The sequence below is a fragment of the Chiloscyllium punctatum genome, chromosome 23, assembly GCF_047496795.1.
Source record: "Chiloscyllium punctatum isolate Juve2018m chromosome 23, sChiPun1.3, whole genome shotgun sequence".
NCBI classification, from domain to species: Eukaryota; Metazoa; Chordata; class Chondrichthyes; order Orectolobiformes; family Hemiscylliidae; genus Chiloscyllium; species Chiloscyllium punctatum.
In genome coordinates, this window is record NC_092761.1 from 86,141,564 (window position 1) to 86,169,490 (window position 27,927).

Consider the following 27,927-nt stretch of genomic DNA (forward strand, 5'->3'; position numbering starts at 1 on the left):
AAATGATATTAAATCTCTGCTAACAGTATCACATTCTCCTGTGTGTTATTGATAATGAAAAATCTCACAGAATAATTTTGGATCAAATTTAATTAATATTGTTATTTTGTTTTTAAGAAAGTGCTTTTTTCTAAGTGTATGAATCCCAGCATTGACAGTAATTCATGAAGAAACTGATCATACTTCTGGTCATTTTAATACGATTTGGTTACAGTTGATCTACTTAGTAAATTTGCTGTAAGTCATTTGACCTGATTATGAGTAGGCTCGATTGTTTCCAGGCTTGAAGGAAGAGGTTCCTTTGGGAAAATATCAAGTGCAGAGCACAGACAGACAAACACACATCATTACATTTTCCCTCTCGGTATGAAATGTGATGCTAAGTGGCTCCGTTTTATTACATTATTGAAAGAAGACAACTATGAAGATAGGCAGGCCCACCCATTAGACCATTAGTAAACTGTTAGACAATTGGATTATGTCTGTCTCTTGTTTCTTGCCTTCTCCCTGTCTCAGGAACAAACTATTTCCCTATACCTCCTTCCAGACGGCTTCTGAAGAACTGAGATGTAGTATGAATTATTTCCTTGTTGGAAAATTTATTGTGAAACATTGACAGAGAAGATGAATTTGGTTTAGTGTTGTCTGTGGAAGATTATAACACAGGCAAAGGGGAGAGACTTGTGGTCACCAATTAACAGTGATATGTTTAACCCCATGTATTAGATCCTACTTCTCCCCTCAGTGACAGCGTCTATAAAACTAGAAAGCATATCATTATCGTGAATCTTTGGTTCCTTTGTTTATGACCTAATCAATTGTTCAATAAAAAGATTCTACAAATTAATGAAATTTTCGACATTTTAAACCCTCTACTGTCAGGTCATAAGGAACTATTATCCACACAAATTATAATACTGATCCAATCATAGTCCATTAAATGTCATCGCTCTATCTTCGGCCCAGTTGTTTTTATGTCTGTCCGCTACCATTTATTTGAATGTGATTTCTATCTTGGTTGTTGCTCTGTGAGCTAGCTGTTGCTGCAGGAGTCAGTGGGGCTTTTAGGCAGTACAGAAGAACCAGAGCACAGGAATGACATCAGCCAGCAGTATGGACTGAAACCCGATGCAGATCTGTCTTTCATATCTGATTACGCAGACAATTAATCATCCGAAGCTGCAAGACACAAGAGGAGGGCAGGCAAAAGAAAAAATGCCCACGGATTTGAGGATATGAGCTGAGCTTCATTTTTAATGGAAAGAAAAGACCACAAGTCCCAGACAGTTTTAGGTCCACCTGCCATCACTGCTGCACAGAGGCATCTGAGAAAGTCACTGGTTAACATTGCTTTGTGGAGTTCAGAAAGACAAAGATGAACTTCTACTCTTTCTGGGCATCTGTTCCCTTGATTTTCACAGCATTGTTGCTTTCTGAAGGTAGGTCCATCTTTACTATTCCTTTGAAATCAAATGTGTACAATTGCCCCTTTATATCCCAACCTTATCCAGCTGGATATACTGTTTGTTAAGTGTCCTGACAAATTTCTTCCATAGGGCATGCCCTGTTTAGATCTGAATATTTGTAATGCTCGTCCTTAAATTGGATAGTATAAATCAATTTTAACTGCCATGTAATGCGTTGAAATGCCATTTTGTGATCTAAAACTTAAATGGACTTTGCTGCCATGATTGGTCATTAGCAGATTTAGCTGAAAGAAGACATGCCAATATGAGATTTCACATGGTCCACTGTGGTCCTCTTAATCCATCAAGAAAATCACAGCTTTTGGATAAATAAGCTGTCCAGCTAGTCTTGGCAAGTGGCCCATTCTGAGTCTTCAACTAGAAGATCTTTAAAATTGGAGCGCAGATGTTTGCATGTACTTCCAAATAATGAATCACTTGTTTATATTTGATAGTTTTCACTAGCAATAGTGAAGTTAATAATCAGCAATGCAAAATGAATGAATTATTCCATTGCATTTTCCAGACTGCTCTTAAACAACAGGATATAGGTAGGCTGGAGACATGGGCAGAGAAATGGCAAATGGAGTTTAATCTGGACAAATGGGAAGGGATGCATTTTTGGAAGATCTATTGCAAGAGGGAAATATACACTAAATGGCAGAACCCTTAGTAGTAATAACAAATAGAGAGATCTAAATATACAGGTCCACAGTTCACTGAAGGTGGCAAAAGAAGTGGCAATAAGGTTGTCAAAAAGACATTCAGTATGCTTGCCTTCATCAGTCAGGGCATAGAGTTAAAAATTGACAAGTCATGCTGCAGCTGTATAGAACTTTAGTTAGGCCACATTTGAAATATTGTGTACAGTTCTGGTCACTATGCTACCAGAGGGTTGGGAGGCCTTGGAGAGGGTAGAAATGATTTACCAGGATGTTGCCTGGTTTGCCATGTATTAGCTTTGAGAAGTAAGACAAACTCTGTTTGTTTACACTTTTCACAACAAAGGATGAGAGCTGACCTGATAGAGGTTTACAGAATTATGAGAGGCATAGATAGAATGGATGGTCAGAGTCATTTTCCCAGTATAGTGCAGTCAATTACTAGGGGACATAAGTGTAAAGTAAAAGGGGGTAGGCAGGTTTTTTTACACAGAGAGTGATAAATACCTGGTATGTGCTGCCAGAAGAGACAGGTACAAAAGCAATATTTAAGATACATGATAGGCATTTTGGCAGATACATGATAGGCAGAGAATAGAAGGATGCAGACTGCATAGAGGCAAAGGTTTTCAGTTTAGAAAGACATCATGTGTCGGTGTAGAATAGTGCCAGAATAGAACAGAATAAAAATGAAATCATTGTGGACAAATATATGTGGAACAAGACTGACAAATGGATTTATTGGGAGGTCAGTTCTCCACTCTCTTCTCACAGTTAGAGTTAAAAATCAGAGCTGAAAAATGTGTTGATGGAAAAGCACAGCAGGTCAGGCAGCATCCAAGGAGCAGGATAATCGACATTTCGGGCATAAGCCCTTCTTCAGCCATGCGCTTTTCCAGCAACACATTTTTCAGCTCTGATCTCCAGCATCTGCTGTCCTCACTTTCTCCAGAGTTAAAAATCACACAACACCAAGTTATAGTCCAACAGGTTTATTTGGAAGCACTAGCTTTCAGGTAGTGGATAAAGGAGCAGTGCTCAGAAAGCTTGTGTTTCTAAATAAAGCTGTTGTACTATAACCTGGTGTTGTGTGATTTTTAACCTTGTCCACCCCAGTCCGACACCGGCACCTCCACGTCATGGCGCACAGTTAGAGGATATTATGTCAGTGAAGCAAGCTATAGATTGACACAACGGATGATTTCAGCCCATTGTTCCTTACACATGGATTCTCAATCTTTGTGTATTCTCCCAAGGTAGGAGCGTCGCTCTCCCGGTAACTCCAGAGCAACAAAAATGACAATCTCGTAGCAATTGACCTACCCACCGAGAGACCAAGCACATTCATTGATAATTTGTCGAGTCAGTAAACTTGAATAACAAGTACACATCAGAACTAGCAAAGCTGTGTTAATTTCATTGCCATGGGATAATTACACATTTCCCGGTTTAATAAAATAATAATTGCAAACACATGCATTGTGGATCTGGTATGATTCTAAAAACAGCAAGAGCCAATTTGCACAGAGCAAGTTCCCACAAACAACAGTGCAATCATGAATGGATTACCTGTTTTATGTTGCCAGGCAAAAGTTGCCAGGGCACTGGAAAGAACTTCACAATGCTAGGGAATAGTGCTAAGGGATCTTTTACATCCACTTGACTAGACTGTTTAACATCTTACACAGAGACCCCACTCCCCTCAAAAACACAGTGGAGGGGTATCAACCTACATTTTGTACTGAAGTTACTCAGGTGAGACTTGAGGCCACAACCTCCTGACCGAGACAACAGTGTTACCAACAAAGTCTTTGCTGAAATTCGTCTGAAATGTTTAATACTTCCTGGAAAGGGGAACTTCAGTCGCGAAGAAAGTTTAAAGGAGTTGAGACTATTCTCTGTGGAGAGGACAAGCCAAAGAGTACATTTGAAAGAAGTTTTCAAAATCACAAAGGGCCCAGACTGAATAAATTGGGAGAAACTGTTCCCATTTTTCAATAAGAAGGCAGAGAAATAAGATCATTTGCAAAACAAATAAATGTAGTGTGAGAGAAAAGCCTTTACATACTGAGTAATCAGGATCTGGAACACATTGTCTGGAAATGTGTGGGAGGCAGATTCATTTGATGCCTTCAGGAGACTGTTAGATGCTTATTTAAATAGAATCAATATTCAGGTTTATGGGGAAAAGGCAGGAGATGGCTTTAAAGTAACACGCTGATTCAAGAAACTGGACCAAACACAGAATGCCAAATGGCTTCTTCTGCACAGTCACAATTATATGGTTCTGTGATACACTTCAATCACACTCTGTATGCAGAATAACGATTGATTTCTAGGCAACAGATAAATAAAAGATTGGCGAGAAGTGTTGGAATCCTCGGTGTAATTAAACTACTTGAGCTTTATGTGAAATTTTAGTTTTGGAGTTTGTTCAGCGGAGATTGTTACCGAAGATGGTAAACCCACACATGCGGCTCAACAATCCATGATAAAATTAGATATGACCATTTGCAGAGGTTAAAGTCACCAACTAATGGTGATTGGTAAAATAGCAGTCATTTTACTTTGAGCTGGTCCACAACATTCACCTTGATTATAACATGGTTTTTATGCTCACTTCCCTCTTGAGATATAAATATGGATCCTCTTTAACAAAGAAAAGTGACAGTCAACCCTGCTGTACAGATATTTCAATCAACCTGCTGAAATAAACCTCCTGAGCAGCTGGGACTTGAACCTGGAACTTCTGTCCCTGAGGGAGGGACACTACCAGTGCATCACAAGATGCACTTCATCTGTGATGTATGTTTGGCAATTTACTGCAATATTGTATGTTGATACAAGGTAGCAGTCTAAATTGAACTCCAATTGCATTTATTTTCCCTCTGGAGTTTAATATGCCAGGAATGGTTCCAGCAGCTATCAATTTATTGGCAGTTTCTCTCTTCCAAACACTGTTGGTGGATTTGGTACATGAACATTGCTGCAAAATCACTTCAATAACAATAAATATGTAACAAGGAAGGTAATCCAATTAGTCCAACTACCAAAGGCTCCATGTTGATCAGTGTGCGATGGAAGATCAAGATTCATTCATTTTCCGTGCTGGATTAGCTGTTATCGGCTGAGGCTGACTATCCCTGGGCTAGATAGAGAAAAATTGACCAATTCTCACACTTGCCACTGTTTCACATTGATCCCAATACTGCACAGGGTTGATAGGAGAAGGCTGTTTATGTGACTGGAGGCCAGTGTCCAGTTACATACCACAGGGATCAGTGCTGGGTCCGTTATTGTTCATGATAAATATAAATGACATTGCAGAGAATATGGGGATAATTAAGTTTTCAGATGATACAGAAAATGATCAAGTGGTTAATAGTGAAGAAGAAGTTCTTAACTTACAGAAAGATACAGACAGGTAGATGGGTAGATAGCACTTAACCCTGAAAAGTGTGAGGTGATGCATTTTGGAAGATGTAACAAACCAAAGGCGTACTCGAATAATGGCAAAAAAACTAGAAGATCCAAGGAGCAGAAGAACCTTGGGGTTCTTGTCCACAGATCCCTGAAGGTGGCTGTAGTTAAGAAGGAATACAGGACACTTGTCTTTATCAGTCATAGCATTGATTATAAGAGCAGGGAGGTTATCTTGGGACAGTGCAGAACTTTGCAGGGATTTGAGGAAACATTTTTCACTTAGTGGCTGGTGGGAATGCATTGCCTGGGAGGGTAGCAGAAGGCAGGAAATCTCACAATCTTTAAAGTGTACTTGGGTGAGCATATCACAACATTCAAGGATATGGGCCAACTGCTGGATATGTTTGCACAGACTTGAAGGGCCAAAGGGCCTCTACTATGCTCTATGACTGCCGTATTGATGGAGCTGGACACACAGCCCAGATTAGACAGAATGGGCTCCTTGTTTCCTTGGGAGCTGATCTTCAGCTTCATGACCTTATGCACACAGCTCTCTGACAGACTGCCAAACCCACATTGGTGGGTAGGTGGAGGCTAAAGAAAGGGTGACATTGGTCATCAATCATGGTGAACTAACAGTCCACCTTCAAACCTGAGCAAAGTAGTAGTGTCCCTACCTCACGGCCAAAAGATCCAGGTTCAAGTTCCACCTGTCCAGAAGGCATTGGATAAACATTAGGTAAACAAATGGATGAAAATGGAATAGTGTAGGACAGATATGCTTCAGATTGGTTCCACAGGTTGGTGGAACATCAAGGGCCAAAGGGCCTGTAATACGCTGTAATGTTCTATGTTCTAGAAGGCTTGTCGTAATACGTCTGACCAAGTTGATTGAATTACTCATGCTGCAGAAGATGCAGTTAACTGTCACTTTTTATTGGTGAGGTTAGTAGATGAAAAAAGACCATGGGTCATTTGGTGATGGGGAAACAAAAATATTCAGTTGTGTGTAAGAGCACTCCTGGATATATTAAAAACCTGAGTAACTACCTATCTAATTGACTTCAAAGAGAAAGAAGATTGCAGGGCTGGATTGATGGATGCAGTGTAAAGTGAGCTGCCAATTCTCTATCATCCATTTCTTGACGAGTATCCTCACCAGGGTAATTTTGACAGTGTGAAATGAAATGTGGAATTTGCTACGTATTAAAGAGGCCTGACTGGGTAAAGATAGCAAATTATGTTCCACACAAGACTTAGTGAACCTGGTGGATTTTTTAATGGCAATCCATGCACATCACTGGTACCCACTTTTTATATTTTCTAATCAACCTGTTCAGGGCTGTTATTACACACACCTGGAGCAGGTTGGATTTGAACCTGGGCCTCTCACGTTACCACTGCACCACAAGAACTCTAATATCTAACTTCTTTCCAGAATCATTTAATGAACAGTATTTAAAGTCCCCAGATTCCTTGGGGAGAACTGGTCCAGTCCTCTGGACTACTGGTCCAGAATCATAATCACTATGCCACCTATTAATGAAAATTCTCTTTTGATAGTTTCTCAATCCATACTTTCGAAAGACTTTTCTTTGCTGGCTGATTGAGTGGAAGGAAGACTTTATTAACTTATAATGTTTTATGAAGTATCTGGTTTCTACTGCATATTTACAACTCCATTTGGAATACAACTTCTGCTAGTACTGTAGGCACTTGTTCCAATATTATAGGATCTAGCACCAACGAGATGCTTTTACTTCCTGCGATTTAAGTTATCGCGAGGCAAAAAATAATGTGTGGAGTTTGATAGACCTGCAGAGATCCATTGCATTTTTGCTGACTGTTTTTAAACAATAAAATATAAATGGACACCCCAATGATTTACGATGGACAATTATCTAACTTCAACAGGTTTATCTCTGGCACTCTTGGTTTTAATTGTTGGCGACTGGTGAACTGTCAAATTTCAAAGTATTGTTACTTTTTCCATCAACTCAACCCCAGGCACTCAGTATTAATTATGTTAAACACTCCCAAAAATATTATCCAAACAAACTTCATTAAAACAGCACACATGACTCATCCAGAGTGATTTTCCCAGAGACCGTTAGCAGTGAGATTACAAAATAGCAGAAATGTAGGTTTTTAGATTACATTACTTACAGTGTGGAAACAGGCCCTTCGGACCAACAAGTCCACACCGATCCTCCGAAGAGCAACCCACCCAGACCCATTCCCCTACACCTAACACTATGGGCAATTTAGCATGGCCAATTCACCTAACCTGCACATTTTTGGACTCTGGGAGGAAACCAGAGCACCCAGAGGATACCCACATAGACACGGGGAGAATGTGTAAACTCCACACAGTCGCCTGAGGCAGGAATTGAACCCGGGTCTCTGAGGCAGCAGTGCTAACCACTGTGCCACCGTGCCACCCATAGATTGTGACAGAGATTGTGGCTAATAATCACACAATAATATTATTCAATAGAGTCAAAAATGTGAAGATCCCTCTACGTGTGTTTTACCATTCCACAGAGTACTCCATTTTTGAGCATGTTTAGAGTTATATATCCAAATTCATTTAATTAGTTATCCCTGAGCCAAACAGATTACCTCGTCATTATCTCATTGCTGCTGTGGGAGATTTACCGTGTTTCCTCTGTATTTAATAGTAACTGCTTCAAATAGTATTTAAAAAGCTGTAAAGCATTTCAAAGCACCCTGAAGTCAGGAATGTTATTGAATAAATCACAGAATAACACAACAGTACAGCATGGAAAGAAGCCATTCAGCCCTTCAAGGTCTGTGCTGGATCTTTTGAACTGCAGTGCAGTTCATTTCACACTTCAGCTCTTCCCCCAAAACTGTGTATTTTTCTCTTCCCCTCTGTAAGTTCTCTCTTTTTCGTAATGATACACCTACAATTCAGAGCTTTGCTTTGTCAGGATGGAGAAGCGGAAACCAAACAGCAGGTTCAAGACCAAGTTTACTCCAGCTTTCGAACTATCTCATGACCAACTATTCCAAGGGAGTCCGCCCTGTACGAGATTGGAGGAAAACAACGACAGTGGCCATTGATGTCATGGTTTATGCGATCCTGAATGTGGTATGTACTCCCAACCTCTCTGAACTCTGCACCATGAATTCCTCTGTATTTAATAGCAGCGACATCAACATGTATTTCAAAGGCTGTAAAGTATTTCAAGGCATCCTGAGGTCAGGGATGTTACTGTATAAATCACAGAATAACATAACAGTACAGCACAGAAGGAGGCCATTCAGCCCCTCAGGCACAATGGCTCAGTGGTTAGCACTGCTGCTTCAGAGCACGAGGGATCAGGTTCAATTCTGGCCTCGGGTGACTGTCTGTGTGAAGTTTGCACGTTCTCCTTGTGTTTGCATGGTTTCCTCAGGTGCTTTGGCTTCCTCCCATAGTCCAAAGGTGTGCAGTCAGGTAAATTGGCCATTCTAAATTGCCATAGAGTTTAGGGATATGTAGGTTACTTGCATTAGTCAGGGGTAAATGTAAAATAATAGGGGAGGGGAATGGGTCTGGGTATTCTTCAGAGGGTTGGTGTGGACTTGTTGGGTCACTTCCGCCCCCCATCATGGCCACTCCCACAACCACTTCCGCCCTCACAATTCCTCATGCATCACACGTGACATCACTTCCGCCCTTCACATCATCGCTGATGCCACACGCTCAGTGACTTCCGCCACCCCTACTGCCCTGGTCACCACCACTTCCGCCCCCACCGGCGCCACTCACCTGCATTCTGCTGACATGTCCCCTACAGACCCCAGTGTCATGATCCCCACCCCCCAGAACCCCATGGGGAACACTACCCCTGCTCATGACTCCACCCCCATTCCCCCCACCATCACACCCACTCCAGGTACTGGCTCCGACCCCACTCCCAGCTCCACATCCACACAAGATCCCAGCTCCCGGCCCTGCCGAGTTTTCGCCATCCCCCCAGACCTCCCCCTCACTGAGGATGAACGATCAGTCCTCAGCAAAGGACTCACCTTCATCCCCCTCCGTCCACGCATCAATGAATTTAATACACGACGTGACATCGAACAATTCTTCTGCCGCCTCCGCCTCCGAGCTTACTTTCACAATCAGGATTCCCACCCACCTTCCGAGGACCCCTTCGCCCACCTCCAACACACTGCATCCACCTGGACACCCCGCGCTGGCCTATTACCTGCCCTCGACCTCTTCATTTCCAACTGCCGCCGGGACATTAACCACCTCAACCTGTCTACCCCCCTCCCCCACTCCAACCTCTCACCCTCACAACGCACAGCCCTCCAATCCCTTTGCTCCAATCCCAACCTCACTATCAAGCCAGCGGATAAAGGGGGTGCAGTGGTAGTCTGGTGCACTGACCTCTACAGCACTGAAGCCAAACGGCAACTCGAGGACACCTCTTCCTACTGCCCCCTCGACCATGACCCCACCCCCCCCATCACCAAACCATCATCTCCCAGACCATACAGAACTTCATCACCTCAGGAGATCTCCCATCCACAGCTTCCAACCTCATAGTCCGGGAATCCTGTACTGCCCGGTTCTACCTCCTTCCCAAGATCCACAAGCATGACCACCCTGGCCGATCCATTGTCTCAGCATGCTCCTGCCCCACTGAACTCATCTCTACCTACCTCGACACTGTCCTATCCCCCCTAGTCCAGGAACTCCCCACATACGTACGAGACACCACCCACGCCCTCCACCTCCTCCAAGACTTCCGTTTCCCTGGCCCCCAACGCCTCATTTTCACCATGGATATCCAATCCCTCTACACCTCCATCCGCCATGACCAGGGCCTCCAAGCCCTCCGTTTTTTCCTCTCCTGACGTCCCCAACAGTACCCTTCCACCGACTGTCATTTGTTTGGCTGAACTGGTCCTCACCCTTAACAATTTCTCCTTCGAATCCTCCCACTTCCTCCAGACCAAAGGGCACCTGTATGGGCCCCAGCTATGCCTGTCCCTTTGTTGGCCATGTAGAACAGTTGATCTTCCGTAATTACACCGGCACCATTCCCCACCTCTTCCTCCGCTACATTGATGACTGCATTGGCACCACCTCGTGCTCCCGCGAGGAGGTTGAGCAATTCATCAACTTCACCAACACATTCCATCCTGACCTTAAATTTACCTGGACCATCTCTGACACCTCCCTCCCCTTCCTGGACCTCTCCATCTCCATTAATGATGACCGACTTGACACTGACATTTTTTACAAACCCACCGACTCTCATAGCTACCTGGATTACACCTCTTCCCACCCACCTCTTGCAAAAATGCCATCCCGTATTCCCAATTCCTTCGCCTCCACCGTATCTGCTCCCAGGAGGACCAGTTCCACCACAGAACACACTAGATGGACTCCTTCTTTAGAGACCACAATTTCCCTTCCCACGTGGTTAAAGGTGCCCTCCAACGCATCTCGTCCACATCCCACACCTCCGCCCTCAGACCCCATCCCTCCAACCGTAACAAGGACAGAACGCCCCCGGTGCTCACCTTCCACCCTACCAAACTTCGCATAAACCAAATCATCCGCCGACATTTCCGTCATCTCCAAACAGACCCCACCACCAGGGATATATTTCCCTCCCCACCCCTTTCCGCCTTCCGCAAAGACCGTTCCCTCCGCGACTACCTGGTCAGGCCCACGCCCCCCTACAACCCACCCTCCCATCCTGGCACCTTCCCCTGCCACTGCAGGAACTGTAAAACCTGCGCCCACACCTCCTCCCTCACCTCTATCCAAGGCCCTAAAGGAGCCTTCCACATCCATCAAAGTTTTACTTGCACATTCACTAATATCATTTATTGCATCCGTTGCTCCCGATGCGGTCTCCTCTACATTGGGGAGACTGGGCGCCTCCTAGCAGAGCGCTTTAGGGAACATCTCCGGGACACCCGCACCAATCAACCATGCCGCCCCGTGGCCCAACATTTCAACTCCCCCTCCTACTCTGCCAAGGACATGGAGGTCCTGGGCCTCCTTCACCGCCGCTCCCTCACCACCAGACGCCTGGAGGAAGAACGCCTCATCTTTCGCCTCGGAACACTTCAACCCCAGGGCATCAATGTAGACTTCAACAGTTTCCTCATTTCCCCTTCCCCCACCTCACCCTTGTTCCAAACTTCCAGCTCAGCACTGTCCCCATGACTTGTCCGGACTTGTCCTACCTGCCTATCTCCTTTTCCACCTATCCACTCCACCCTCTCCTCCCTGACCTATCACCTTCATCCCCTCCCCCACTCACCTGTTGCACTCTATGCTACTTTCTCCCCACCCCCACCCTGCTCTAGCTTATCTCTCCACGCTTCAGGCTCTCTGCCTTTATTCCTGATGAAGGGCTTTTTCCCGAAACGTCGATTTCGCTGCTCCTTGGATGCTGCCCGAACTGCTGTGCTCTTCCAGCACCACTAATCCAGAAAAAGAAGATTGTTGGGCCAAATGGCCTGTTTCCACACTGTCGGGGATTCTATAAAACAAAATGGTGCTGCCTAAAATGACTGAAATTTTTCAATTGGCTTTTGATGAATCTCCAAAGTGGTCTCTCATGATTAACTATTTCTGCTTCAACGTTTTCCTGGCTGACATGAAAGGGTATAGTATTGAAGTGATTCAGTTATTGAACTAGTAACCTGGAGAGTGCAAATTCCAATCTCCACCATATGAATTGGAATTCAGTGTTAAAAATCCAGAATTAAAAAGGCAAAACAGTCTTTTTTTTAGAAAAGAAACACTAACCATAAGGTTGCATGCACTCACCTGGATCGCAGATGTACCTTAGGCATGGAAGCTTTGCATGCTTACACAGTCTGGCCTGCATGTGACTCCAATCCCAAACCAACAACTGCCCTTGTGAAATGATCTAGCAAACTATTTAGTTCTAACCAGGGTTGGGTAAAAGCTGGCAGGTTGTGCTTGCAATATCTACATACTTCTAAGAATGAAAACGTAGTCACAATGACGTTTCCTGTTCTGTTCCTGGCTACTCAGAGGTTCCCAATCATGGTCAACACCCCCACCCCCACCCCCACCCCCGAAAGGTTCCGGGAACTTAAAACCAAACCTTAACTAGCTCTCGGGAAGCTACACTAAACCAGGTCTCAGGAAACTACACTTAACTGGCTCTCGGGAAATTACACTTTTGCCACCTGCCCAATTCAGTTGCCCCCCCACCCCCACCCAAATCTTCTAAATGTCCCAAGTAGGTGCAAAGATTCCACCCTAAAGATCACTCCTTCCTCACTCATAACTTTGGTTAATTATGTCATTTGTTTAATTTCAGGATGAGAAAAATCAAGTTCTAACCACTTATATCTGGTACCGACAGGTAAGAATGTGCAACTAGTGATTGGGGCATTTTTGTTCAGTTTAATATGTAGAGATAAGGTAGATAGAAATTTACTTTAAGTCAGGAGTTCCATGTTTCATTCTGCCTGTTCCTCAATATTATGCTGTTCCTTTGCTTGCTCATTTCACATCAAACCTGATACAATTTGCCACATTCGGGAACTAGTTCAACTTCTTTTCCATAGCAAAAAATAATCAACATCTACCACACCTGGTTCAATGTTTATGTTGACTTAATGATGAATCCGCTGTTGAAGCTGTAAAAACCCATCTGTTTCATTCCTTTAGAGAAGGAAATCTACCATTCTTACTGGGTCTGGTCTACATGTGACTCCAGATCCATAGTAATGCCACTGACTCCTAACTGCTCTTCGGTCAACTAGGGATGGGCAATAAAGGCTGGTCTAGCCAGTGACCCACACCCCATGAAATGTATTTAAAAATTAATACCTGTCACCAGATATGAGGTTTACCAAGCATCAGTTAAGTTACCCAAATGTAACCCAACAAAGTTGAATTCCCACAGAGTTGGGATACATATTCGAATTATCTGAATATTGAGTTCTATACCTTGTTAATCCAGCCCTTCGCCTAAATAGTAGGTAGAATATTTGTGTGGAACAGTACACAGCCTCAGTCTAACAGATTCTGCAACATCTTTTAGATTTGGACAGATGAATTCTTGATGTGGAATCCCAAGGACTTTGATGACATCAAGCAGATATCAATTCCCACCGCAAACGTATGGATGCCAGATATTTTAATAAATGAATTGTAAGTAATCTTACCTTTAATAAAAACAGAGTGGGGGAAAGAGAAAGCTTGTATCTAGTGTGGGTATCAAAGATACTTTTGACTCAGATGGGTATTTTTGAATCCTGTCTCTCAAGGTTTCCAAGCTCTATTTTACTAAAGAAAATTTGATCGCTTTTATTCGTTCAATTTCAATTTTTTTTCATCTTATGCTCGGAGAATATTTGTTAATGATTAAAGATTTTTTGACATTAAGATCTCAGAACTTGCACTATGATTTCACATTCCTTTCTTCCCACAAGATTTGGAGACAACTTTACCAATATTGAGGAGCAAGGCAGTTCTTAGAATATCTCAATTATCTTGAGCATGTTGATTTGATTTGACTTACTTTATTATTATCACATTTATCTAGGTACAGGGAAAAGTTTTGTTTTGCGTGCAGTACTGGTAGATCATATCATACAAAGTGCATGAGGGTAATAGAACAGAGCGAGGAATACAATGTTACAACCGCAGAGCAGGTGCACAAAGAACAAGATCAACATTAAATATAAAATTTGAGAGGTCCATTCAGAAGTCTGATAACAGCAGGGAGGAAGCTGTACTTGAATGTATTGGTATGTGTGCTTAAGTTTTTGTATCTCTTGCCTGATGGAAGAGGTTGGAAGAGATTATAACCAGGATGGGAGGGATCTTTGAGTAAGTTGACTGCATTCCCGAGGCAGTGAGATGTGTAGATGGGGGTCATTGGATGGAAGCTTGGTTTATGTGATGGTCTGGATTGTGTTCACAACTCTCTGTAGTTTCTCACAGTTACAGAACAGTTGCCGTACCAAGTCATGATGCATCCGGATAGGATGCTTAGCAGGCAGGCTGCTCAATATAAGCACTGGGACTCAGGAACATCTCTGACACCTTCTCCAGCTCGTTCATGAACTCTATAATTATCCCACTCTGGATTCTTGTACAATTTCACAATTGAACTTTATTTAATCAATGTGTTCAAAGATGTTATGGTACACAGGCCTTCAGGCTCAGTGGTATGGACACTACCCTGCACTACAAGAACTCTCCTACTTTCATTGTTCCACAAGTAGTGACAAAGCCTTTCTAGCTCTGAAATTCTCTCACTTGAGCTCTTCACTCAGCCCCTCCTCCAACACCCACATTCTTCCTCCTCCTTTAAGGTGTTTCCTGAAGCATCTTTTTGACTCAGCCCCATCTGTCCCACCCTGTCCTAGGAAGCACGTTTGAGCATTTTGCTGCATTATAGAAATGCTCTGAGTGGTGAAGAATTCTCACCTGCAGCTGCTATGCATAGATGCATGGAACTGAAGAATGGAGTAAAACTGTTTGGCACATCTATTCAGGATTTTCCCATAAGCCTCCAGCAGCCAGCTACAAAGTTGAATTGAGCTGATAGCAATGCATCAAGAGCACACAATCCAACCTCACATATGCCTCATCTTGTCTATTTCATTTCACTCTATCACCCAATCCTTCTATCTTTGTGTTTACCTCATCTTTCTTTAAATGCAGCAATGCACCTCAACTAGTCCTTGTGGCCATATATTGAAACATGTAATTTCATGTAGTGTTGATGTAGGTAAATCACCGGATATCCCGTATGTCTACGTTGACCACGAAGGGCGAGTAAAAAACTACAAACCCATCCAAGTAGTTACCGCCTGCAGCCTGGATATCTACAACTTCCCATTTGATGTCCAGAACTGCACATTCACGTTCACAAGTTGGCTACACAACAGTAAGTAACAGATGATGTTAAAAATTGAATTGAATTTATTGTCACGTGTACCAAGGCACTGTGAAAAGCTTTGTCTTGTGAGCAATACAGGCAGATCGCAGAGTTAAGTAGCATCGATAAGTAAATAATATGTAAACAGCAGCAAAAGCAAAAACACAGGTACAGGCAAATGTTAAGAGTTTGTGAGTCCATTCAGTATTCTAACAACAGTAGAGTAGAAACTGTTACGAAACCGGCTGGTACTTACAATCGTCTTTAATTGCTATGATCTGTGAGAATTTGGAGAAAGGGACAAGAGAAACATTTTTGACTTGAACTGAAGTGAAATATGAAGAGATGAGTCAAGGAAATCTTTTGGACTGGGTCAAAACCCTCATGTAAATGGATCATTCCTGTCTAGTGTTGCGTTGTTTCTCACAGCAGGTACATTATGTACCTTAAAGGGTCATGTGCATGATGGCATCACCATGTCCTGGCACGTGATATCAGGTCTTAGTCACCATCTTCCTGAGCTCTGTCCTTTGGCAGTATGGCAAGCTAAGGAAAGCATGCTGCAGTTTGTATGAGTTGCCAGGCTTGAGTCGAGACACACAAGTCCCTGTGCTTCTATGTAGATAGCAGGTGCTATAATAAAAGTTCAAAATAGTTCCTCAGGGCTATGTGACCCACACCTCATTTGTATGTTACGGGAGTTAACCTAATTATCACCTCTTGATGGTGGAAGATTCTTAACAATCATGACATCTCACACCATCTAGAACAGACGGAAAACTACTTCAGTTAAAATTCCCAAGACCACAGAGCAGTTTGGTATGTCAATGAATCTATAGCTGGAAATACAGTGGAAAATAGGTTGACAATAGAAACATGAGCAACATCAAGAAGCAGGAAATTCAGCACTTTGAAATGTATTCCTCATGCTGTTAATCACCAATCCTACCATGCATTTTCTCTGCTACATTATGACAAATATTTATTATATTCTAGTCTTACAGTTGACTTTAAGCTATCTATTTATCACCTTACAGATCATGTTTCTATTATAAATTTTAAACTTACTTTCATTTGCTTAATTTCCTCTAGTCTTACGAGCTTGTCTTACTTTTAGAAAGATTCTGGGGAAAAAGCAAGAGATTTCACGAGTTAATAATGATGCTCACTTCACAAGCCAGTGCAGGCACAATGGGCCAAATGGCCGCCTTTCTGTACCAAAACACCTCAGTGATTCTTTTCTCCACTATGTTAACACTTTATAGAGCTTGATCTAGTTCCTCTTTTAACTATGTTTCTAGACCATAATGCTTAATCATCTTTCATCGTTCATAATAGGTCACTTTACTTCTGGCTAAGCAAAGTTTTTGACCACTTTTGTGACCCATTCAGTGAATGGGCGAGGACAACTGAGCTTCTTCATGAATTCCCTGCCTGAAGGCAGGTCTGACCCGGAGCTCTGTGACTTGCACTGGGGCAGGTTCGGAATCTCCCCAGCTAGAACAGGAATAGAACACTCCATCATTGCCACCAATTTCAACCCCCCATCAGCCAACAAGCCCACAAGGAAGTCTGAGTTACTGTAGCAACATTCACATCTGACATGTAAGTGTAAATAAACACTTACATCTGGAACTTACTTCCAGTCTGAAACTGTAGATAGTGATAGCAAGTCTCTCTAACACATGACTAATCAGGAATCCTTCTTGCGCTTGCCAGCTGCTATTGGCACATGTTGGAATGTTTTGTAGGTGATGTTCAGCTTGTTTGATTTCATAGTGAATAGCCATCAAGTCCTGGAGTGGGAGTTTAACTTCAAACTTCTAGCTCATAGGTAGGCAGGGACGTTGCTACTGCACCTCATCAAAAGGATGAATAAGGAGTTCAAATGTGTCTACTATTAAGAAAAGAACAGAGAAAACATTACACCCATAGGTGTGACTAGTGTATGTTATAAATAAGACATAATGGCAAAGCTTTCTTGTGTGACCATTGTGGAAGAACACTTATATTTACTACACATGCTGCTGGTGATGTTATTAAATTATAGAGTCACATAGTCATACAATACGGAAGCAGACCCTTCGGTCCAACAGACCACGCCGATCATAATTCCAAACTAAACTATACCCATCTGCCTGCACTTGACCCATATCCCTCTAACATTTCTTATTCATGTACTTGTCTAAATTTTCTTTAAACATTGTAACTGTACCCGCATCCACCACTTCCTCTGGAAGTTTATTGCACATACAAACCACTCAGTGTGTAACATATCTGCCACTCACAACTTTTTAAAATCTTTCTCCTCTCACCTTAAAAATAAGCCACATAGTCTTGAAATTTCCACGCTCAGGAAAAGACACCTGCCATTCACCTATACCCGTCATTATTTTATAAACCTCTATAAGGTCACCTCTTAACATCCTATGCTCTAGTGAAAAACATTTCAGCCTATTCAGCTCCCCCTCTCTTTTTAACTCAAAGTTGAACTTCAGGCAAACACTTAGCAACATTGGAAGAAACAAAATCATTGGATGACATAGTTCAGATAGTTCAAAGCTGTGCAGGAGGGATAAGTAAATAAATGTCATTAAAAAGGGAAACTTTGCTATTCATTGAAGGCACTTAAAACTCAGGTAATTAGGTTATTCAGTATGTATCTGTTTATGTTGCAAAGTAAAGTACAGAATGCTTGAACCTTTCCTCAGATTTAGATTTAATTCAATGCCACAAATTAACTGTTTGCAGTTGCATGTGTGCAAGGGAAGAAATTTTATTATTTGATAATTTTAATTCTATTAAAATGTTACATAAATGGCCAACATTTATGCACCAACGCAATAGTTGTGGAAAGCTTGACATTAATTTATTTTTCTAGAAAAGTTATGAAGTAATCCATGACAATGCTGATGGGATTTGCTTGTCATGCATAGGATTTTTTATATTCTGTTAATTATGTTATAATTTATTAATTATGTTATAGTTATTCTAGTACATTGACTAAATTAATTATGTACTGTAAATTTAATTAACTTTACTAGATTAGCTCATTTCAACCCCTAACTTGATTTTGTTGGCAACAGTCAGTTCCATTTTCTGACTGTATCTGACTCACAGAGTCACTCAACAGAAACACCAGGTTTGGAGAATTTTCTGTCAGAATGAAAAATTTAATAAGCCAGAAGAGAATTAGAGAATCTGCATTGGCATAGCGCCGTTCAAAACCTTTAAAGTAATTGAAGGACTTCTGAAGCAAAGGTGGCTGTCATTTTTAAGAAACACAGCAGTCAGTTTGTAAATAGGATTAATCATACTCAAGTCTAAAGGTCATATGCACTCCTATTTATTGTGTTCTTCGTCTCCTGATACATACTAATAAATAAACAGCAAGGTCCCAGTTGCACCTGTGGGATTGGTTAACAAATAGGTTGGCTCATCCATCAAGGAAATTAGTGGCAGTGTTACAAAATGGGAGAACTTGTACACATATCTGTTTGGTTCCTCACATCATAAAGTCTCAATCTTATGATGCATAACCACACCCACTTCAAGGTGTACCACAACATTGTTCACCAGTTACTAACTGTTCTTCGACCTAATTGACTCCAGGTCAATTCTCATCCTTTCATTAAACTTCTCCAGTTCTCATCCTTTCCTATATCTGTGATTTTTTTCCAGCCCTGCATCAGTCTAAGATCACCATATTCCTTCAGTTAAACCTCCCTGACTCTCAGCTGCCCATCCTTTCAGCAGTCTCGGCCTAATGCTCAGAAATCCCACCATAGACCTTTCCTCCTCTTCACCTTTCTCTTCTTCTTAAGGATGCTTCTTAAAAGCTACCTCTTTGGCTGTGCTTTTGGCCAACTGCCCTTACATCTTATTTTGTGGCTTCGTTTGTTTGATAACACTTCTGTGAAATGTCTAAGCACCTTTTATTAATTGACGCTCTATATAAATTTAAGTTATTGTAGTGTTATATTCTAAAATGAGTATGCAAGTTGCCCAACTGTTTTGCTTTAATATTTCCAGTCCAAGATATTAATATCTCCCTGTGGCGATCTGCTGAACTTGTGAAATACGACAGAAGTGTTTTCATGAATCAAGGTGAATGGGAGCTTCTTTATGTCGACACCCAGTTCAATGAGTTTAACCTTGAACGAGGATTGTCTGTGGGCTATGCAGAAATGCGCTTTTTTGTAAGTTCTTCTTGCTTAATACTTTATGATTAGCTTTTGGTCTTTATAAGGGAGGCAGGGGATAGTGGTAATGTCACTACAGCCAATAACCTCAGATTAAAATTCTGGGGAGATAAGTTCACGTCCCACCATATTAGGCGGTGAATTCAATTTTTTTTAAATCTTGAATGGAAAGCTAGCCTAAATATAACAGTGCAATCACTGTTAATTGGTGTAAACATCGGGTCAGCACCTCTGTCTCAACCTCTCTTCATAAAAGAAACAGAAAAAAAAACTCTTAAAGTCATAGTATCATCGCACAAGAAAGAGTTTGATGCAGTTCTGAGTGGTAAAGGCACCAAAGAGAGAACAGGGGAGTGATGTTGGTTTCTCACCCATGAGTGGAGCAGGCCTAAAGGGCCAAATGACACCTATTTTCAATGTCTTTATGTTTCATGGGGAAAAGAGATTGAGATATCTTTGAAGTTAGGAACATAGTCAGTATTCACTCACTTTTCGTCAGTATTCACTCAGGAACAGGACATTGTTGTCGATATGAATACTGAGGCACGAATAAGTAGAATGGATGGCTTTGAGATATGTAGAGAAGAGGTGTTGGAAATTCTGGCAAGGGTGAAAATAGATAAGTCCCCTGGGCCTGATGGCATTTATCCTAGGATTCTCTGGGAAGCAAGGGAGGAGATTGCAGAGCCATTGGCCTTGATTTTTGTGTCCTCTTTGTCTACAGGAGTAGTGCCAGAGGACTGGAGGCTAGCAAACGTGGTTCCCTTGTTCAAGAAGGGGAGTAGGGATAATTCTAGTAACTATAGGCCAGTGAGTCTCACTTCTGTTGTGGGCAAAGTCTTAGAGAGAATTGTAAGGGATAGGATTTATGCACATCTGGATAAGAATAATGTGATCAAGGATAGTCAGCATGGTTTTGTGAAGGGCAGGTCGTGCCTCACAAACCTTATTGAATTCTTTGAGAAGGTGACTAAGGAGGTGGACGAGGGGAAAGCGGTAGATGTGGTATATATGGATTTTAGTAAGGCGTTTGATAAGGTCCCCCATGGTAGGCTACTGCAGAAAATACAGAGATATGGCATTGAGGGTGAGTTGGAGGTTTGGATTAGGAATTGGCTGGCTGGAAGAAGACAGAGGGTAGTAGTTGATGGCAAAGGTTCATCTTGGAGTGCCGTCACTAGCGGTGTTCCGCAAGGATCTGTTTTGGGACCATTGCTGTTTGTCATTTTTATAAATGACCTGGAGGAAGGGTTAGAAGGTTGGGTGAGCAAGTTTGCGGATGATACGAAAGTCGGAGGAGTTGTTGACAGTGAGGAAGGATGTGGCAGGTTACAGCGGGATATAGAGAAGCTGCAGAGCTGGGCAGAAAGGTGGCAAATGGAGTTCAATGTAGCTAAGTGTGAGGTGATTCACTTTGGTAGGAGTAACAAGAAGATGGATTACTGGGCTAATGGTAGACTACTTGGTAGTGTGGAAGAGCAGAGGGATCTTGGTGTTCATGTACACAGATCTCTGAAAGTTGCCACCCAGGTAAATAGTGCAGTGAAGAAGGCATATGGCGTACTGGCTTTTATTGGTAGAGGAATTGAGTTCCGGAGTCCTGAGGTCATGCTGCAGTTGTATAAGACTCTGGTGCGGCCGCATCTGGAATATTGTGTGCAGTTTTGGTCGCCATACTATAGGAAGGATGTGGAGGCACTGGAACGGGTGCAGAGGAAGTTTACCAGGATGTTGCCTGGTATGGTAGGAAGATCCTATGAGGAAAGGCTGAGGCACTTGGGGTTGTTTTCATTGGAGAAAAGAAGGTTTAGGGGTGACTTGATAGAGGTGTACAAGAAGATTAGGGGGTTAGATAGGGTTGACAGTGAGAACCTTTTTCCACGTATGGAATCAGCTATTACAAGGGGGCATAGCTTTAAATTAAGGGGGGGTAGATATAGGACTGATGTTAGGGGTAGGTTCTTCACTCAGCGAGTCGTAAGTTCATGGAATGCCCTGCCAGTAGCAGTGGTGGACTCTCCCTCTTTATGGGTATTTAAGCGGGCATTGGATAGGTATATGGAGGATAGTGGGTTAGTGTAGGTTAGGTGGGCTTGGATCGGCGCAACATCGAGGGCCGAAGGGCCTGTACTGCGCTGTATTCTTCTATGTTCTATGTTCTATGTTCTATGAGGTGATCACTTAGTCCCTGCAGCAAGTCCCATCATTTAATTAGATCATCATTCACCTATGATCTAATTCCACATTCCTGCCCTAATCCATTTGATTAACAAAAGAAAAGCTGTTGATTTCAAATTTAAAAATTAACTATTGATTTAACATCTATTTCCATTTGCAGATATCAAATTTACATCATATGTAAGTGCACCAAATCTTTATTCCAGTAAGATCCAGTTGTAATTTTTAAGTATGTCTATCCATCAGTTCCCACTAATATCTGAAAACCTCAGTTAAATCAATCTTTACCTTCCCAATTCCACCAATACTACCCTAGTTACTGTAGTCTTTCCTCATAACCTAAACCTTGAAGTCCAGTTATCATTCAGGTAAAGTCAATGTCCTTCCTAATTCCAAATTCCTGTCCGGAAGCAGGGTCACTGAATTTGAAACGTTAACTCTGCTTTCTCTCCACAGATGCTGCCAGACCTGCTGACTTTTTCCAGAAATTTCTGTTTTTGTTTGCTTCATATATTTCCTAATTATTGGCACTGAGATCTGACCAGAGTTCGGCAGGTTTAACTAGAGTTTTATGCAGCTTTCACATAACTTTAGCTCATGATATCTTCATGACAATCTTTCTCTCTTGCTCTACCTTAGCTCGTCATTCGAAGACGTCCTTTGTTCTATGCAGTTAGTTTGCTGTTACCCAGTATCTTCCTTATGGTCATGGACATCATTGGGTTTTATTTGCCTCCGGACAGTGGGGAGAGAGTGTCATTTAAAATTACTCTTCTTCTGGGGTATTCTGTTTTCCTTATCATTGTGTCTGACACTCTTCCAGCCACAGCTATTGGCACTCCACTGATAGGTAAGTGGGAACTTCTTCCACTTGTGACTTTGACTGTATTCTGTGTTTGGTTAAATACTGAATGTTGGACATGAAACCTTTTCAAGAGAAAACCGGCATTAGAAATTGTATCCTGGAAACAGAGACCTACTGATCATAGAGTTGTTATAGGTCAGAAGGAAGCTATTTGGCCCATCAAGACCATTTCATAACCAATCCCACAGCTAAGCAAACCCAAGAGGGAAAATGACAAATAAACAGAAATAGATTGATGAGGGAAGAGTTAATTAATAGTTAACACAAACAGGGAAGGTCATAGCTACTTAACTACGTTGTCTAAGCATTGGTACAAGTACAGCCTACATAAAAGCAGCAAAGAGGAGTCCTGAAGAAGAGTAATATTAGACTCGAAAGGTTGTCATGGTTACTCTCTCTCTACAGATGCTGCCAGCTCTCGTGAGTTTCTCCAGCAATGTCTACCTTTATTTCAGATTTCTAGCATCCCTCAGTGTCCTACATACAAACCCCATAGGTTTCTTTGAAGAGCTGACGAGACAGGTCGATGAAGGTCGAGCTGTGGATGTGGTGTATATGGACTTCAACAAGGCATTTGATAAGGTTCCCCATGGTAGGCTCATTCATAAAGTCAGGAGATATGGGATACAGGGAGATTTGGTTGTCTGGATTCTATTTGGATGCTGCCTGAACTGCTGTGCTCTTCCAGCACCACTAATCCAGAATCTGGTTTCCAGCATCTGCAGTCATTGTTTTTAATTCGTGGATTCAGAATTGGTTGGCTGACAGAAGGCAGAGAGAGGTTGTAGATGGAAAGTATTCTGCCCGGATGTCAGTGGTGAGTGGTGTTCCTCAGGGCTCTGTTCTTGGGCCTCTGCTCTTTGTAGATTTTATAAATGACTTGGATGAGGAGGTTGAGGGGTGGGTTAGTAAATTTGCCAATGACACAAAGGTTGGAGGTGCCATTGATAATATTGAGGGCTATTGCAGGCTGCAGTGCAACATATACAGGATGCAGAGCTGGGCTGAGAAATGGCAGATGGAGTTCAACCTGGATAAATGCAAAGTGATGCATTTAGGAAGGTCGAAGTTGAATGCTGAATATAGGATTAAAGACAGGATTCTTGGCAGTGTGGAGGAACAGAGGGATCTTGGTGTTAAGTGCATAGATCCCTCAAAGTTGCCACCCAAGTGGATAGGGTTGTTAAGAAAGCATATGATGTTTTAGCTTTCATTTACAGGGGGATCGAGTTTAAGAGCTGCAAAGTTTTGCTGCAGCTCTACAAGACCCTGGTGAGGCAACACTTGGAATATTGTGTTCAATTCTGATTGCCCTTTTATAGGAAAGATATGGAGGCTTTGGAGAGGGCACATAGAAGTTTGACCAGGATGTTGCCTGGACTCGAGAGCTTGTCTTACAAAGAGAGGTTGATTAAGATTGGATTTTTCGCTCTGGAGAGAAGGAGAAAGAGAGGTGACCTGATCAAGGTATACAAGGTAATGAGAGGCATGGATTGAGTCAATAGCCAGGAGACTTTCTCCCAGGGCAGGATTGACTGGCACGATAGTTTTAAGATATAGAAGGAAGGTATAGAAGAGACGTCAGAGGTAGGTTCTTTACACAGAGAGTTGTGAATGCATGGAATGCGTTGCCAGCTGTGGTGGTGGAAGCAGAGTCATTCGGGACATTTAAGCGACTGGTGGACAAGCACATGGATAGCAGTGAATTGAGAGGTGCGTAGGTTAGGTTATTTTATTTTAGATTAGGAATAATCCTCGGCATAACATCGTGGGCCAAAGGGCCTGTTCTGTGCTGTACTTTTCTATGTTCTATGTTCTATGTTTGGATTACAAATCTATATTTTGTCACCCATCTGCTTAATTTTGAGTGCCATGGAATTCTTCAGGAACCATGTTTAGGCATGTCCCTGTCTAGCCTCAGCCAATTTTAAAATGGTAGTGTGAGAGCCTTCTGATTTTCTGATTCAGAGTGGCTCCACTGATGTGGACATTTACCTTGAATGTTCAGTGGGAGAAGATAGACTTGTTCTGCTTAGAACAAAGGAGATTGAGGGGATATTTGATAGAGATATATAAGATTATGGCAGATTTAGATAAAAGACAAAGAAAAAACATTCCCATTAATTGATGGAACAAGATCAAGGGTTCTCAGATTTAGGATTCTGCAGAAGGCATGCATGGGGAGGATGTGAAGAAGGATTTTTTTAAGCAATGAGTTGTAACAAACTGGGCTTCTCTGCCTGTGAGGATGGGAAGGTGGAGATGATGTCTGAATTGAGGGAAATAAATCATCAGGACTATAGGGAGAGAGCAGGGGAATAGAACTCAACAATTTGCTCTCCAGACAGCCAGCATTGGCTTGATGGACCAAAAATCTTCCTCCAGTGCCACAATGATCCTTCGGCCCTTAAGGACTGAAAGAATTAGCCTGGTGCTGACACAGGCACATCTTTGTTTCCTCTTGCTCTCTAATCAAACCACGAAGGACTACATGATAAATTTAAAGCATATGAAACAAATCAGAAAATCAGAAGGCTCTCACACTACCATTTTAAAATTGGCTCCATCATTCATCAGTAATACTAGTCAGAAATAAAATATTTGAGTATCCCCTATTTTCTCACAATGGGGGCTCCATTGCAGTCAATGACTGCCTTTACTTACCTCATTTGTGCAACCTTCACACATTGCTAATGACATTATCACTCTGCTTTCAGAGGGAGACATTGTTGAAGTTTCAGTCTTGAGTTTGGTTTGCTGCAGTCCACGTTTTAATGTGGACTATGCAGCCTATATATGCATAACGCTGTTTAACTATAGTCCTTTTGCTGTTTGTGATCTGAAAACATCAAATGCTGGAGGCCACAGCAGGTCAGCTAACATTCATGGAGACAGAGCAAGCTAATGTTTCGAGGCTCAAAGACACCTCATCAGAGTTGATGAAGTGTCATCTAGACTTGAAATGTTAGCTTGCTCTCTCTCCATGGATCATAGAATCCTGACAGTGTGGAAATACACCATTTGGCCTCACAAGTCTACACCGACCCTCTGAAGAGCAACCCACCAGATCCATTCCCCTACCCTATTACTCTACATCTACCTTGACTATACACCTAACCTACACATCCATGAACACTATGGGCAATTTAGCATGGCCAATTCACCTGACCTAAACATCTTTGGATTGTGGGAGGAAACCGGAGCACCCAAATGAAACCCACACAGAAATGGGGAGAATATGCAAACTCCACACAGCCAGTCGCCCAAGGCTGGAATCGAACCCGGTTCCCTAGCGCTGTGAGGTAGCATTGCAAACCACTCATCCACCATGCCGCTGCCTGACCCGATGCGATCTCCAGCATTTGTTGTTTTTAGTACAGATTTCAGCATCTGCAGTAAGTTGCTCCGACATTGTTTTGAGTTTTACCGGCAGCCACTTTCTGCCTCCAACTCATTGACACTGCTCAGAGTCAAAAAGTGTGGCAGAAAAGCACAGTCGGTCAGGCAGCATCCGAGGAGCAGGAGTGTCGACGTTTCTAGCATAAACTCTTCATTAGGAATGTGAACTTATGCTCGTAACATTGACTCTCCTGCTCCTCGGATGCTGCCTGACTAGCTGTGCTTTTCTAGCACCACACGTTTTGACTCTGATCTCCAGCAACTGCAGTCCTCACTTTCTCCCGTCACTGCTCAAAGGTTCACTTTCATGCTTAATGGTTGATTATTTCAGTAACCAAATTCTATTCTTCTCTCCCCTTGGCCCCTCCCCATTCCAGGTGTATACTTTGTGGTTTGCATGGCTCTGCTGGTGATCAGCCTGACCGAGACCATTCTCATTGTGCGACTGGTCCACAAGCAGGACCTCCAGCCACACGTGCCAGAGTGGGTGAAGAGTCTGATTCTGGACAAAGCCACGGTCTTGCTCTGTCTCCGCAACAAGACTCAGTTCCACTCCATGCATCGCCACAGTGGAACACCAGATAATGCCAGGGACAGAAAGGGCAGCACGGGTAGGTGAATGAATGCCAGGGCAAGCTAGGGTAAAGTTGAGCAGAAATGCCACAGAGGGACACCTGGGACTGTGAAATATGAAATTGATGGCCAGTGAAGACTAATTGATACATCAAGACTGACTCATGCATCCTGACAGCTAGTGCACCTTGGGGATGTCCTGAGTTTATGGATGGTGTGATATAAATGGAAAGGCCTTTGTTTAACTTTTGCAGGTCAGGGTCTCACATTATGTTTTAACACCTGAGCTACACGAATTGTGGGACACTTGAGTCCCCCAGCAGCAGTTTGCATTTGCACAGCACCTGTAACATCTGCTTCTCAGGCAGGTTATCGAGGAGAAAATTTGACTCTGGGCCCCATCAGGAATTGGTAATCCAAAACTTGGCCAAAGAGGTAGACTTCAAAGAGTGGCTTAAAGAAGGAGAGAAGGGTTTGGAGATTTAGGGAGAAAATTCCATCTTCAGGGCTTAGGTGGCTGAAGGCACGGCCACTCAGTGGAGGGATGATAAAAATTGGGAATGCTCTAGAGGCAAGTATTGGAAGAATGCTGATATCTCAGAGGTTTGTAGGGCCAGATTAGATTACAAAGTTAAGGAGGAGTTGTGGCCGTAGATGGATTTCAAACAGAGAAACTGTGATTTCTTTCTTTGTCTGTATCTTGACAGTGCAGCTGAATCACTTTGCCTGTGAGAATGGGACAGACTGCGAGAAACCAATTAGCTCCAGCTTCCCTCAGGCAGACTCACTCCTCACTGTGGACAACATCCTGCACGAGATCTCAGCAATTCGCCAATTCCTAGAGAAGAGGGATGAGTGCAGAGATATCGCCAAGGAGTGGCTGCAGATTGGGTATGTTTTGGACGTACTCCTTTTCCGTGTATACCTACTGGCTGTCCTGGCCTATGGGATCAGCCTGGGTACTCTGTGGTCCATTTGGCAGTACTCTTAAGTCAACAACACAACAGGCTGTACACCTGCTCCACCTGATGCAGTATAAATAACTTGCTTTATCCCTGATGTAATGCTGTGTTTACACAACAGAAGTATGCCATTGGAGCTCAACAGGCTCATTGCTAGCTCCACATAAACCAACTTGCACCCTCTTCATCCAGCCCTGTGAGTGTCACCCTCTATTCCTCTCCCTATAACACACTTCCCCTTACGTACTCCTATGATTTGATTTTTAAAAATTCAAAAGGTTTTCTG

The 27,927-nt window shown here is 42.6% G+C and overlaps 1 protein-coding gene across 1 annotated transcript; it reads left to right on the forward strand.

Annotated features, from left to right (window-relative positions):
- The first annotated feature begins 1,298 nt into the window (after window positions 1-1,298).
- htr3a (5-hydroxytryptamine (serotonin) receptor 3A) lies at window positions 1,299-27,927 on the forward strand. Its single transcript, XM_072592936.1, has 9 exons — window positions 1,299-1,439; window positions 8,506-8,666; window positions 12,886-12,930; window positions 13,615-13,724; window positions 15,302-15,471; window positions 19,495-19,661; window positions 22,482-22,692; window positions 26,484-26,717; window positions 27,387-27,927. Exons 1-9 carry the CDS (start codon window positions 1,376-1,378, stop codon window positions 27,668-27,670), a joined length of 1,446 nt encoding a protein of 481 aa, XP_072449037.1. The 5' UTR covers window positions 1,299-1,375; the 3' UTR covers window positions 27,671-27,927.

What these genes read in the sequence shown, in the direction of transcription:
- htr3a (XM_072592936.1), top strand. Translation starts at nt 1,376, where the DNA reads ATGAACTTCTACTCTTTCTGGGCATCTGTTCCCTTGATTTTCACAGCA. An exon ending in AGCATTGTTGCTTTCTGAAG is followed by an intron (nt 1,440 to 8,505) that starts GTAGGTCCATCT and finishes TTGCTTTGTCAG; the next exon opens with GATGGAGAAGCGGAAACCAA. An exon ending in ATGCAGAAATGCGCTTTTTT is followed by an intron (nt 19,662 to 22,481) that starts GTAAGTTCTTCT and finishes GCTCTACCTTAG; the next exon opens with CTCGTCATTCGAAGACGTCC.